The sequence below is a fragment of the Pagrus major genome, chromosome 22 (assembly GCF_040436345.1).
Source record: "Pagrus major chromosome 22, Pma_NU_1.0".
NCBI classification, from domain to species: Eukaryota; Metazoa; Chordata; class Actinopteri; order Spariformes; family Sparidae; genus Pagrus; species Pagrus major.
In genome coordinates this window covers 11,813,257-11,828,823 of record NC_133236.1, presented here as the reverse complement: position 1 = coordinate 11,828,823, position 15,567 = coordinate 11,813,257, and the positions used below count along the sequence as shown (strand labels likewise).

At 37.7% G+C, this 15,567-nt stretch overlaps 1 protein-coding gene across 1 annotated transcript in view; it reads left to right on the top strand.

Annotated features, from left to right (window-relative positions):
- The window catches only part of tbc1d32 (TBC1 domain family, member 32), an 88,818-nt gene extending 75,489 nt beyond the window's left edge, over window positions 1-13,329 (top strand). Inside the window, exons 33-34 of the mRNA XM_073492988.1 lie at window positions 3,860-4,048; window positions 11,776-13,329. Of these exons, the coding sequence (XP_073349089.1) occupies window positions 3,860-4,048; window positions 11,776-11,895 (309 nt within the window). The 3' untranslated portion in view covers window positions 11,896-13,329. The remainder of the gene's footprint in view (window positions 1-3,859; window positions 4,049-11,775) is intronic.
- Window positions 13,330-15,567: the final 2,238 nt, after the last annotated feature.

Sequence of the window (15,567 nt, the reverse complement as noted above, 5' to 3'; positions counted from 1 at the left end):
CTTCTAGTTTCCATTATTAATTGATCAGCTGATTATTTAAAAAATTCCAAAGATAGAGAAAATATCCATCAGTTTCGTCTAAGTCAAAGATGATGTCTTCAAATGTATTGTTTGGTCCGATCAACCATCAAAAATCCAAAAATCCAAACATATTTAGACAGCTGTTTTTCCCTTTTATTTTTTTTGCATTTTTGCCTAAAAAAATGCTTGAATTGACAACTAATTAACAGTTGATTTTAAAAATAGTTGTCACTTATTTTGCCAGTCAGAATAATCAATTGATGGACTAGCTCTCAATGAGTTTGTAAATCCTACATAAAACTAAAACACTCCTGACGAGCAGGGTGATATGACCTGACATGCTCAGATTAATAGCGGCTCTGAAAACCTGTTGATGGCAGACGGGAAATTAAGTAAAGAATACTGTGAGAATGTAGTCTCAGTCACCTTTGCCCCCTGAGTTTTAGCTCACAGGAACACTAACTACAGAGGAAAGCACATTTTGTCACTCTCAGAAAAAGAGGTGCTCTTGGAAAGACCTTGAAGGGATTTATAGTCCCTAGTTTACAGTCACAGAAAGTACTGTATGCGTACTTGTTTATCTGCCTGCAGGTTTAAAAAAAGGCAGCATGGATCCAGCTTTACTTGTTTTTATCACAACACACAATTCAGGATGCCAGTGTTTTCATTAGAGTATAGCTGAAGAGGCGGTGGTAATAATCAAATGTGTTTACGGAGTGTAAGTGGAGCTTGAGCAGACTTGTGTTGTTAGTGAACACAGTGACTAATAATTGGTATGACAGTTACTTAAAACGTAGTGTGAGCACTGTTTGTTATCTGTTGAATGATCGGAATGTTACTCCTAAAAACTGGATTTAGGAGTGTGAAGCTCTATCAGACTCACAGCTACTGACTGCAGTCAAATCATGATCAGGAACAGCAGAGTTCAGTCACACAGAGAATAGATTTTACTGACCATGACACATTTATCAAATCCTTGCTTCAACATGAGGCTGTGCACTCAGAGGACTTGTACAATTTTTAGCATGCTGTCCTTTTATTAGCCATTCTTGCAGCACAGCTCTGGGGATGTTAATGTTGGTGCAACACTTTAATTCAGATTGAAATATCTCAGCAGCTATGTGATGGATTGAAATTAAATTGTGTACAGATATTCAGGTTCCCCAGAGGATGAATCCTAATAACTTTGGTGAACCCCTGACTTTCCCTGTAGGGTCACCATGAGGTTGACTTTTGTGGCTTTTAATAAAATATATCAACAGTTATTAAAAGGAACGTCATGAAATTAGGCACACATATCCATGGTGCACAGAAGATGAATCCTTATGACTTTGGTGATCCTCCTGTCCATCTCAGGCTATGGCCTCAGACTTGGAGGTGTTAACTCTCTCCGTTTATGATCAAATACTTCCGAAACAAATGACATTCCCATCAGGCTCAGCTGTACTTTGTGTTTAGTGATAACGAGCAAATGCTGTTCTGCATGCTAACATGCTCACCTAAGACACTGAACATAGTAAACATTATTCCTGCTTAACATCAACCTATTAGGGTTGTCCTAGGTGAGCATGTTACATACGGGTGTTAGCGTTCAGTTCAAAGCACCGCAGTGCTTTTGTACAGCCTCACAGGGCTGCTAGCACAGCCAGTCTTTTAACCCCAGGTCGCTTGTTTTCATGATCATGCATTTAGTTTCCACCAAGCTTTCATGAAAAATGCTGTTTGTAGCATTATTCACCAACTACTCCATGATGGATTGGCAGTTATGTTGACCTTGCAGACTGAAGTTTTTTCAGTTGTGATATAACTGTCAAGGCTCAAATGGTGCAATTCACATCACATCAAAACGTTGGTAAAACAGTTTAATGCTTTCAGAAGCACTTAAATAACATCTCTGAGGGCAAAATGCAGCCCGAGTCTCGATATGTTTCATCTTGCAAAATACCCTTTAAAATGTCTTGAATTATAATAGTTCTACCTTTTGAACTTTGTAACCTGAATTTCCATTTTCAGCAAACTTCAGAGAGAGTGCTGCGAGACTAATTCGATATTACATGAGCGTGTGCTCACGTGGGTTTATGATCAGTTGGACAAATCAGCTACAATTGAGTGCAGAACAAAATGGTTGACAGTCAGAGGACCTAAACTGCTCTGAATATAAGCTCTGTCTTGATTTAAATCAATTCTTTGTCCTTACTAAGAAAAATAGACCCTCGAACTTTAATAGATGCTGTAGCACTTTGTTTTTTTTTTTTCAAAGAGAACAGAAACACTTTGCAGAACGACTGCATCACTGATCTCACCTTAGTCATCAGCTTTGAAAAATAAATATTAGCATGCATCTCCTTGTTTCTTCGTCCCCTAATCCCACCTCAATATTCAAGACTGCTGTGAGTTATCATTTTTCACTCTCAAAGTAAACATGTTCCCAGAAAGATTAATTTAGAGAAGCTGATAAAGCAGAGTCAGCAAATGAAGTAAATGTAGACGTCCAGATGTATAGAATAGAGCGTGAACATTCAGCTGTGTGAGCTCAGGTTGTTAAACCATTCTTTGAGTGGACAGGTTGGTGAAAAATACATTGTTTTCCATAATGTCTGTCATGTAAATGTAACGAGAAGGGGTTAAAGCTTTAGATGAACTCTATTATACAATGCATACTGTATTATATCATGTTTCCATGTGAACAAGGCTACTTAAAAGCATATGATAATTGAGGCATGAATGTCTCTGTAAAAGTACAATTTAAAAACCCTTTTCAAAGTCAACCTACACATTTGACCTCATGTAAGAACCACTCATTCAAACAGATTTGTTCTTAAGATTTGTTCTCGACTGAGTGATTTCAGAGAATTGACAAATTTTCCCTTTACTTACTGTAATCGTTGTACAAATGACATTTATGTGTGGTTTAGACCTGTCATGAGCCATGTACAGATAGAAAAAAAACAATAGTTTGACTTAAAGATCTAATATGTCACATTTCTGCATTAAAATGTCTAAAAATAACCCAACCTTTGTTATATATTTTGTTGAGCTGTGCACTTACATAATCCTAAATGTTTCCAACAATGATCAAACCCAGAGAAGTCCTAATCCGAATTTTATCGTATTCATTTGGTCTCCTGTTGCTACAACTCCCGGAAGAGAGTCAGAGAGTGACTAAGGAAGTTGGTGAATAAGAGTAAACGTAACTTTAACAACATTATCTCGTCTGTGAACATTTCTTAAACAGTGTTTGGTGCATGTCAAGTGGTATCCACATACAGTAGATGCCAGAACGTTTAGACTTGTAGCCTGCTGGTAAAACTCTTTTTCTGGTCATCTCCTGGTCGAGATGTAAGTGTTGTACATGTACTTTTTATCCTTTGTTAGCTCATAATTTACTGGCTTTGATCTTGTGCTCTTTATAGTTATGTTTACATGTGATTATTTATACTGATTTAAATAAAATGTAAAAATGTAGAACACTGCGTGAGCTCAGAAACACAACGCAAACTCAGACATGGACGTAGTTATTTTTAATTCTATAGAATATATTCTATTCTATATCTTTAATAGATAAAGTATATTGCAGAGAGGGTGAATATTGATGGGCGACTAAGGTGAGAGACATTTATAATGACATATTTGATTTATAATAAGCAGAGCAATAATAGCCTGAAACATGATCCATCACTTGTCAGCAGCATCAAGTGGATCATTCAGTGTAATTGAGGTCTACATTTCTTTCACCTGTATTAAATGTGAACGAATGAGACTTGGTCACACATGAATTAGTAATAGTTGGAAGGTTTACTCTCAGTAACAGGGAGATCTTTTGTCTTTCTTCCCACAGATGTGCCTCCACTGGTTGACTCAGTGTTTCTGGAACTATCTGGACTGGACTGAAATCTGCCACTACATCTCCACCTGTGTGGTGATGGGTCCTGACTACCAGGTCTACATGTGCGTGGCCATATTCAAACACCTGCAGCCAGACATCCTGCAGCAAACACAGTCCCAGGAGCTGCAGGTGTTCCTCAAGGTGAGATGGAGTTTTAGTAGAGTTTTAGCTCTGCAGCATATTTTATATACAACCTTTGTGTGTGTTCAACCTTTAAAGCTAAAGGTGGCCTCATGTTTGTGTAAAATAGTCTGAATGTAACTGTGGTCAGAAAGAGAGACTCGCATATTGATGACGGTTCTTTCAGTGTTGTAGAATTCAAAATATTCAAGGTAACAAGGTACAACTACAACTAACTTTTAGAGTTTTTCATTATTGAATACTCTGACAAATTGTTCTTTAATAATCAACCAATCATTTGTCTACAAGATGTCAGGGAAAACAAATGCCCATTATAAACCCCACAGCCGAGAGTGACGTCTTCAAATGTCTTGTTTTATGTGACTAACCAACCAAGTCTTAACCCAAAACACATACAATTTACAAAGGTAGAAAATCCTCACATTGGCAAAGCTGGAACCAGACTGTTTGGGTTTTTAACAAAAAAAAAAAAGACAAACAATGAATCCAGTAGTTGACTGATTAATTGACCTGTATAAGGTGATGCATGAGCCTAAGATACAGTGTTGTATCAGTACAGTGTTTTGTGACTGTCACAAAAGCACCTGTGGGCAGGGATGTCCATCCGTCAGTGGTCAGAGAGAGTATCTAACCCTTCAGTGAAGTCTTTATATTTTCATACAACTGCAGTAGCTTGTGTGACCTCAGGTGTATCCTCAGATTTGTTGCCATTGCCATTGAGTATGGCAGCTCAGCTAGTCGACAAACAGCCTCATCTAGAGTCTACACTGTCATGAGAATACAATCACCACAGCTGTCCTTGCTCGAGTCCTTCATTTCTGTGATCTATTACATCTAATTTTTATTGTTATTTTAGCTCACTTACATTTTATTTGTATTTTTCACGATATTATGATTTGTTTACGTCTAATTCAACTAAAATGCACGTTTTATGTTGGGGTGTCGCAATCTTGTAATATTCTTTTTGTACACTTTATTTTTTGAACAGGTTTGTTTCCAGATTCTCTCTCCACCTCCCTACACTCCCAATTTCAGGGTAATTTATTTGCCAAAAAAGAGACAAAACAGGTGGTTAACAAACTGAAAGATAGATTTGATTGCTGGCATTTTTTTTCTTCAAATTTTATTAGAATCAATTTGTTCGACAATGATAATCGTGGACTGAAAATATAATATCCTGGCAGCCCTAGTTTGATGCTTCAATCTAATGAAAACACTTTCATTAAGGACTTTCACATTAGGTTGGAGACCAAATTTACCTGTCTGGCCACAGACTAAAGAAAATGACAACTTGAGTTTAACCAATGCTAGCAGTTAATTCAACCGGCGATGACATGTCGCTTTCTTTTTTGGTTCTTTAAAGACACCAGAAAAACAACACAGTACATAAAATAAGCACAGGGCAGGGGTAAAGCAGAATTTTAAGAGTGCCCTCTGCTGGACCACAAGTTAAGATACTTCAAACAATCTGATTGGCTGTAAATTTTGAATTCAAACTCTCTTAGTTCATACCTGAAGGTAACATCAGTAAAACTGCAGTTTAATAAGTTACAAATACAACTTTTTTTGACAGTAAAATTATATTAGATGCATCGACAAGAATACAAGAGTTAATTTGGGTTATTTGGGTTTTTCTACAGCATCTCAGGTTAAATCTAGTCCTCTGCTAAAGTGCACAACTCTCCTTTTAAATTCAGCAGTCCTCTATGAGTCACATCCATAATGAATAACAAATCGACTTTTGGAATTTTGCTCACAAAACTTCCCTCTCTGGTATATTTTGCTGGAAACGTACCATGAAAAGCAGCCTTTCATTTGAGTGAGTTCTGCTCAGTGAATATTAGATGAACGCTGAAACTAGAATCGGCCCCGAATATTTCACAGAAGGTCTAAAGTCACGACCTCAGAGATGTGTTCTTCTGCTAATATCCACAGCAACATTAAACAGCAGCATTGTGAATGAGGCATGGCCTGACAGGAAGCGCTCGTCGTCATTACTCATTAAGCGTCTCAATCCGTCTTGTCTCTGGCTGATAGCTCTGGTGTTAACATCGCCATGAGCCGGCACTGACAGTTTTTGTGAATAAAAGATCAGTTATGGAGGCTTTATCTGAGGAAGCTCTTCTAATGAGCTGTAGCATCAGATACTGCTGCAAGAGACAGCTTTGAGACAGAGTGTTTGTGTGTCTGTATGTTTGTGTGTGTGAGTGTGTGTGTGTAAGAGAGAAACTTACACAATCCTCGTCCTGAGCTGAACTGTTGAAAGTTTCAGACGTACTGGTTTGCGTCCGACGGCCTTATCTCTGCTTTTCCTCTCTGTGGGAACAATGTGAAGAAGTATTTTACTCTGACAGATACAGTATTAGAGGATTTTTTTTAAACATTCACACACACACTTTCACCCCTGTGTACTTATCCTGTCTCACTATGGGGTATATCAATATTTCATCTAAATTAAAATTTGAAAAGGGAAATGACTTGTTACAGTCATTCAGTCTGGATGGAGCTCAGCTGCAGTGGTGAGAGGAAAAGAAGACGGAAAGATACAAATTATATTTCTGTCACTGTCTCAGAAGCAACATTAAACAGAAAATGAAGCTTCAGTTTTGTTGTACTGCATTCAGAGACAAATTAGCCATCATTACATACATAAAACTGTCGTGCTGTAGGTATGATGAGTTTTATTCTTTATTTGGAAACCTGTGATCTTCCTGGAAGTGGTTGCTGGTCTTCCTGTGTCCAAAAAAGAGCAATATCACAATTTAAAATCATATAGTATCAATAAGATGAGAAAATACAATGTAAGCCAAATGCAAAGATCAGAAAATAAGTGAAGAGACTCTACATATGAAACCACAGATCACAGTAAGCTGTAATAGAAAGCACAAACTGACAAAAAGATTTGAAAACAGCAAGTTAACAGCCATTATTGTTAAATGAGGATTATTTTTAAATCATATTTCTAATTTTTGTAAGGTCCAATAACATGGACATAAATTGATAAATATTTCTTCCTTGGTGCTAGTAAAGCAGTATTATGTGACCTGAAACCTCTTCACATGGACACATCACACAGTACTGAGTGACCTTTAATTCAGGTTTAAGGCGCTTCTGCATCAGCTTCACTTCTCGGACCTTGAATATTTTATACAACCAATGAAGACAAGTCATCTTTTTATCATCTTCTTTAAGAATAACGTCTGTAATCTGTAAAAAATAAAGTAATTTAAACATCTTACTGAAAAGAAAAGAGTGAACCGAGTTTCTTTTAACTAACCAATAATACTCTGAAAGCTTAAAAGATATATTCCTGCTAATTTCTTCTTCCCCGACTCACACTGAGCCTTAATACCACTCATTTGTCATGTGACGACAGGCTTAAGAAAACGCAGAAATCTCTGGTAATTAATGCATTAATTAACGTACCTAATGATCTCATAAATGCTAATGGCAGATATATCTTGAAGATTACGTGGGACATTAAGCAGCTCACGTCACCTGATCAGCATGAAAATATTGGACTGAGTGGTGCTGAATCGTATATTTGGTGTTAAACTTAAGAAGTCAGACACCAATTCCTACAAACTCGCGTCTTTGCATCTTCCTTTTTTTCACCCTCCTTAATTCACCCAGAGAGAATAACAGACCAAAAATACTCTCCCGAGTGATTTCCACTGCTTATCTCTTCTCTCCTTCACGGCTTTAACTGTGTCAGCAACCATTTCCCAGTGAGATAAATGAACAGGCTGAGCAAGTTTACTTTGGATGTTTCTTCAGGATTAATCTCACAAATCTTGGCTGAAATAAAGAATCTGACAAGTCCGACAAGATCCATTGGAAGAGTTTCTATGCTTGCTGTGCTCTTATGTTTTGATAAGAAGCACATACACATATATACCATCTGCCCGGGTTACAGGACTTCACACCGACAAAATATGGATTTAATAGATTTAGTTATGTGGCTGGTACTGCTTGCAATAAAAATACACTTTATTAACACCAGTATATCAAATTAGTCCCGAATGTGAGCTCTGATTTATAATACCATGTAATTAAAGTGAGATTTTTCTCTTGTAAACTGTTTTATGTTGTAATTCATTGCTTCTTGGAATCTGAGGAGCAAAGTCCTCCATCAGACTGAGACTCATTTCTTCCTAACGTTACTCTCCTCCTCTGAGCGATCACCTCTCTGTAGTCACCATTTGCTCCCTTTAAATAATAACTATGGCACCATTTGCTCTAAATCTATTTCTTCACCTTGTACTTCTCTCCTTTGTGGTTTTTCTCGACGAACGATATTACCGTAATCCTTTATCCTAAAGCATCCCCACAAGGGGTCATGAGATGAATCCAAGGGCTACTGAGATGATTTACAGAGTAGTAGATAGAGCAGAGAAATGCGTAATCTGGGTATACGTTTCGATAATCTTGTGTTTTTTGTAATATACTGGATAGTGGTATCTCTTCAAGCATCCAAAAACTATTCAGGCAAAACCCTCTGGCAGGCAAAATCACTATTTGATTGACCAACTCAGACATCACAAGTAGACATTTCTTTGTATAAGTGGATCACAAGCAAACAAGTCTGGAAACCAGTGATCTCAGGAAATGAATGAAGCATTATATGCTGATTGTATCAAGCTCTGGAGGGATGGTGTAAGCCACTTTTTCCCGAAACTTTTTGGCTTGTCAGAAAGCAAAAGTCACAAGTTTTAAGTTCAAACAAAATGTGATGAAGCTGCTCTTTGGTCGGGAACACTGAAGTTCAAAAAGAAGGCAAATCCAAGGCACTCTTCTGGCAGAAACATTTTAAAGCCTTTATTTAGATGCCATTTCATACTGAAATTCTGAGAAACATTGACAATGGCCCGAGGCTACTTGTGCTGTTACGTGTGGGTTGCCACTCAGCTCATTTTCTCACAAGCATTGTCAGTGTTTTTAAGAATTTCAATATGAAATGGCCATTTAAAAAAAGGCTTTTGAACATTTTTGCCAGAAGAGTGCCTTGGATTTTTCCCTTTATTAAAATGTTTGGCTTGTTTTGTAATAAGAAGCAGAAATGTTTCATGTCACTGTCACTGAACATTTTAGCCAAAGCATGTTCTTCTTAATTTAAACTGGCAATGGACACATTTTTTGCTTTATCACTTTGAAGTACAGTAAATGTTGATTGCACCTTGTAATGGCTATAGAATAATGACGCCATTGGTTTTTTGAAGGCTAGATTTACATCACAACCGTATCTGCTAAATGAAGGAATTAACTTTTCCCCCTGTTTTGTTCTTCTCTCCCCCCCCCCCCCATCACCAAAAAGCAAACAGCAGAATAGCTATATTTTAACTCCATATTACTCCAACTTTACTTCAACTCTTCAGTGAACATGCTTCTTTCTTCTCTTCTATTTCCAAAATTGTGTTGAATGTTTTATCCCGGGAAAGTGCAGTGTATCCTGTGTTGATGGCAGCTTTCCTACGCTCTGAGGAAAATCAAAAGCGATCCAGTTGTCTTTGTGCCAACAATAATACCACTTGGATACGCTGAGGTAGTTGAAGTTGTTTCTTTCCACTTTAAAGTCCCATTCAACTCAACAAAACTAAAAGTTTTCAGCCACGCTAACTGCATTTTAAGGTTGTACGTAGGCACAGCAAGTTAAAGGCTATTGACAGCCTGCTAACATCACTGAAGTCAGTAGGATTCATCCCTGAGATGTCTGAACCAATGTTCAATGTCTGACAGACTGACATTGTCCTCTATCTATTGGATTACACTAAAGAACAAACATACGTTTTTATAAAAGCAGGAGCTCTCTCCCATCCTGTTATTAATCTTGTCACCCCTCAGATTAGTTTTTGTGACTACTTTGTCGTGTCCCAGCCTCCAGGTTGGGAGACTCTAGTGTTTCAAGTTATCAGGATGAGTCTCCAAACTTTAAATTGTTGTTTTAGGATTGAGCGTGTTCTCCCTGCTTCATGTCCTTGTCAGTGTTATTTACCTGTCAAAACAAAACCATGATTAGATTCTACAAAAACACATTCTGCAACTTGCTGAAAGAAAAATTAGGGGTGCTGACAAGTGGCAGAAGTCATTAAACGGTGGTAGTTTTTTTTTTTAAAGGCCTTGGCCTGGAGACTGACGGAGGGTGAAATCGTGGTGTTGGCTGTGTGTTGGTATTCTGAATACGTCGAGTCTTCTGGGTGCAGCTTTTCTCAGGCTTCTAATTGGTGATGCCACTCGCAACATAATGCACACAGTCACTGTTATTTGCTCTGATGCTGAGTTTGCATTGCCCATGAGGTTCAGTGGTGTCATGGCGGATGCGTACTGCAGCTCAGGCAGTAATTATGACAGCCAAAACAAAATATTACTGAACAAATAAGCCAACAAAATATTCCTGTGTGTGGTTGGATTCTTCTTCCTACAGTGAAGTTATCGCTTCATATTACGACACCTCTTGTTATGTTTGAACCCGTGTGTTGTACTTATTAAGATGTTGTTTTGCTGTTCTGACACGTAGAACCTCATTACCTGCACGCTAAGCAAGGATGTTGTTTCCTGGCACGGTGCAGCATTTGATTCCCAGAGATTTAATTTGATTTCCTGTGACTTTGAAATAGATTGGATGTAAAGTATTTTCATAAAAAAGGTTATATCGAATTATTCACACTTCACTTCCTTACAAAATGAATGATAATGAAGTACGCCACCTTCTGCATTAATAACAAAACCATTATCCATCTGCACACCTGTACCTTCACCCTCACAGAGGACCAAAGATAAAACTGAGGGGTCACTCAGTGATGGAAAAGATAACAGAAAAAATGATTCTGTTACGCAACATGAATTAATTTTTCTTTTCAACACTGATACTTTCACCTCCGTGACATCATCAAAGTCATAGAGAGCGAACTCACTTGCAGTTTCCTTGGTAGTGAATGGAGAGAGACAAATCATTTTTTGATCCTGTTTTGAGTTGTGTCATGAACTACACATGTGATGTTTATCAATTTGAAAGATAATTGTCCAAGTCAATACAGTCACCGTTTGTCATAAAACTAAAGAATTATAAGACTGTGAAAATACGTAATTATAAAGACTACACAGCCATCAGTCATGTTTGTGACGTCATCTAGTTGAACGCTCCCCAAAACCCTTAATTTAAACATTGTAGAGCTGCTCCTGTATATTAGCAGCTCACAGAACTGAGTATCTACCCTTTCACATAACTGCACTTGTCAATATGACCAGATTTATTGTGATTTTCACCTTTTTTAGTACTTTTTCTGTGCTGAGATGGCGGCCATGTTGGTGTTGGTGACGTGTATTGAGTGAGACGATGCAGTTCTCTGAGCGGTTTAACACAAAACTAGATGATATTTTACTTAAATTACGACAAACTGAGACTTCTTTGGCTTGGAAAATTATCTTTTTAATTAATCAAAGCATCATATGTGTGATTCATGGCACAACTCAAACGTGATCAAAAAGTTATTTGTCACTCCCCACTGACCACTATATGTATTTTTTTCCAAAATAATATCCCATGAGGTCCCTCGGAAGGGGCGTGACCTTTGGCTCTCTATTTTGTCTAACTTCTCGACATCATAATTAGCACTCCCTATGACAAGTTGACTGATTTTTAATGTGTCAAAAGATTGGTGGAATGTCCCTTTAATTTTTATAAAATGATGATTACTCAAACTCTCACACTTCTTCCTTTTTGCCTGCAGGAGGAGCCAATCCAAGGCTTCAAGTTCAGCAACTACCTGGAGTTCATGGAGGGACTGGAGCACAGCTACAGAAGCATCGTTCTCACCGACATGAGAACCATCTGTAACCCTGTCGAGTGAGAACATGTGGAACCTTGTTATAACAAATGACTAAATGACTTATTCACCACTTACAACATAGCATTTCACCCATATGCCTTCATTGTGGGCTGTTACACACTGAACGTGTGTTTACCATGTTTACATGCTGATGAACTGATGAGATTGGCAGATGGGGATGTATCATGGATGAGAGGCTGCCATCAGGATGAAGAGGCTTCAAATCTAGACCACATTCTACAAAACCTCTGAAAGTACAAACTGCACATAGAGTCTGCTTCTGCTCAAGAGTCGCAAATTAACATGTCTTCACAGAGCAAACAACAGGGCCAACATACTGAATATCTAAAGTGTCTTATTTTAATCATATCACAATATTACGACAGAAGACTGGAGAGAATTCAATTCTATAACTCATGTTTGTTCCATGAAATCACAGCATGAGGACGGAGATATTTCATCTTTCTCTTATTGTCAACATAAAAGACTAAAACCAACAATGAATCGATCTTACTAATAAGTATTACCATTTGTATTCAACACCAGATATATCTTGTTCATCTGATCAAAAGAGCTCCATTATTGTCCAAACAGTGAGTTACACAGTTGTACATTGATTTCCATTAACTTACACACACTGTAGTTTAAGATCCAACAAACATCGTCAGCAGTTGCCTCCAACAAATTCGCTATTGACCCATTTGAGCAACATTTTCTAAAAACTTAATAACAACGCAGGTTCTGTTAATTACCATACCTTCTACTTTTAATTTTACTGTTTACACCACTAAATGTATTTGATAACTAGTTACTGGTTACTTTGCAGATTGCATGCTGCATCAGAGCCATTTGAGTTTATTTTATCAACATGTGGATTAAAAAACAGATTCTGATAATCAAAAAAATGCTGAAGATTGGATACGATGATCGGTCAATAGTTATCCTCTGTAAGTATATAGATACAAATAAATAGATTACTTTTACTTGTACTTTTGATACTGAAGTACATCTATTATCAGATACTTTTAGGGACTATTCGGATGGGTGACTTTCACTTTTATCGACATTGAAACTTGACCGGCTTTAAAACATATATATTCTTGAGTGGAACAAATGGGCTTTGGAGGTGGGAAATTATTGATAGACAGATGGGATTTTAAGACAATAAGAAAAACACAATCAGGCTTGTTTCTTCACAGATTGAAGGTTAGATTATTTCTTGCTACAAAATAAAATATTACCAGACTAATCTAGTAATTTAAAGTCATAATTGTCCCTACAACTTGTACCTGTAAGAGGTTGTACATGATGTAAATACTGTATGTGATGATCATTTGTGATGATCATCTGTTTGGAAGATGTTTTACTTCTGTATTTATTTTTTTCCTACTGTATAAATATCTAAGATGTTTTGTATGTGCTGAACAAGATGTTCTTGTTCTAAGTATTAAAAGAAAAACACTCTGAGCAGCTGAGAAACAACAGACTCTTCGTGTGACGTCAAGTGTTTGTCCCCACATATTAACAACCTTTCGAACGCTACGTTGCCAAGTATCACACTGTCGAAGCGTCTGGCCGTCTCATGGCTATTACACACATCATTAATGCCAGGACACGCAACAATGCATCACACAGCCTCGCTCCTGTTTGTGCACTTATGCAGGTCTTTGTATGAAAGATGCATGAGGAAGGTTGTATCATTGTGATAAAGCCTCATTAGTAACCACAGCCCTTTCTCTGCCTCCCTGTGCTGCCATCCTGTTGTCCCTCTTCAGACACACTGAGGTCTGAATAATAAATGAGTTCATCACATCCATCCATCTCTCTACCACAACAGCAGTCTTTCATCGGGGGAATGTGCACAGGCGGTGGCTTACACTGAGAGGAACAGATCAAAAGATGACTCTTCACAATGTTTCACAGCATTTCACCACTGAGGGTGTTTAACATTTAGGTCACAATGTATTGAACCTAAAATTTAACCTTAAAGCTGCATTAGTCATCTATTTTTGGCCACTTGGGGGCAGAACGCCACAAAAAGCTGAAGATTACGATAATTTTTTTTTTAGCTTAGTTTTTTTTAGCTGCTAAATGTTTACCTGCTACTTTTTTCTGTCTGCTGTTTGGTCCTGGACAGCTAATATTCAGTGGGTTTATCAGAGTTGGAGACTGGACCAAAATAGTAAAATTTTAGGCCAGAAAAACAAAACCAGAGGAGGCAAAAGTACACACATTCTTTACTAAAGTAGAAGTACAGATATTTGTGTAAAAAGAAGACTCTGGTAAAAGCAGAATTACTGATTTAACTTTGTAACTCAAGTGAAAGTAATAAAGTACAGGCCCTGAGATGTATTCAAAGTATAAAGTAAAAGTATCCCTCTGAAGGACGTTTCTACCGCCCATTTCTGGTCAAAGCTAACTGAAGCTCACGTCATATTAATATAATTCAAAGATGATTAAACTTAAAGGTAGAATCAGTAGGATTTGTCTGAGCTGTTTGTAAACACACCACAGAAATGGTTGATTGTTAAGTCTCATTCCCAGGACGTCCAGGACCATTCCAGTCTCACTCTTTGTCTGCGTCTGCCTGAAATCAGTCTCACAAAATAAAATTTATCAATAATTCCTCTGAAATGCCTTAAAACCAAATTAAGGAGTCTGTTCTGATAAATGTGTGGAGTAGAAAGAACAGATATTTGTGTTCAAAGGAGGGAGGAAAAGTCGAAAGTTGTCGGGAAAAAAGTACAATACCTGAGTATTTGTACAACTCTGCCCCCCCCCCCCCATCCCATCCCTAGTGAACACCAGTCCCTTAACTATTTGTCTAACAGAAAATAAAAATTTGAGACTGTAGAGTTTTTGTTCATTCGGTCCATGACGTGTTTGGTATCTCAGGTAATGGTCTTAAAACTCCAATTTGTAAGATAGTTGCTTGCTGAGTCTCATTCCCAACTTGTCAAATTAGACTTTAACTTTCTCAGTCTCCTCTAGGAAGATTTGGGCAAAGTGTGTTTCAGACCAAAGAAGAAGTGAATTTTTGTGCCATTTACTAAACAGACGGTAGGATGGAGGAAACCGTGTCTGACGGTGAGTTAATCTTTTGTTGTGAAGTGATGGGGTGCTCATTTAATGGAGCTGCTTTTGTTGACGCTGAAAATCCGGACTGAGCCTGTTTTTCTCAGAGCTTGGAAATTAGATTAAAATGGCTCCATCTGTGTCCACACGAGATGCATTCAGGCACAGAATTAAGTGTTTGTCATTTGCATTTCGGCAGCACTTAGTAGACACTAAGTCACACGTGTGAAACAGAAGAAAATAGAGGTAAAAGCAGGCGATTACACATCCTGTGTAGACATCTGGATTGGTAGATTAAGTAGTTTAATTACTTTGGTAAATTTGATTAATTGACAGGAAAACACGGCTCTTAACGGCTGTACAGACCAGTTGTGACATGACATTAACATCTTCTTATGAAACAAAGTCAAGCCTGCAAGCTAAAACACTAAGTTTATTAAGAAAATCACGATAAAAATTCATAAAACAGACATTAAAAACAGAATAATATAGTGAGGGCCTTCTCTGATGTTTCTGTTTTCGCTGTAGGTAAAGTGAAATGTCTCAGATGGATCGAGCATATCAGATAAACATGCAGATGTCAGGCTGCTAACAGATGTGAAAACCAATAAAAGAGTT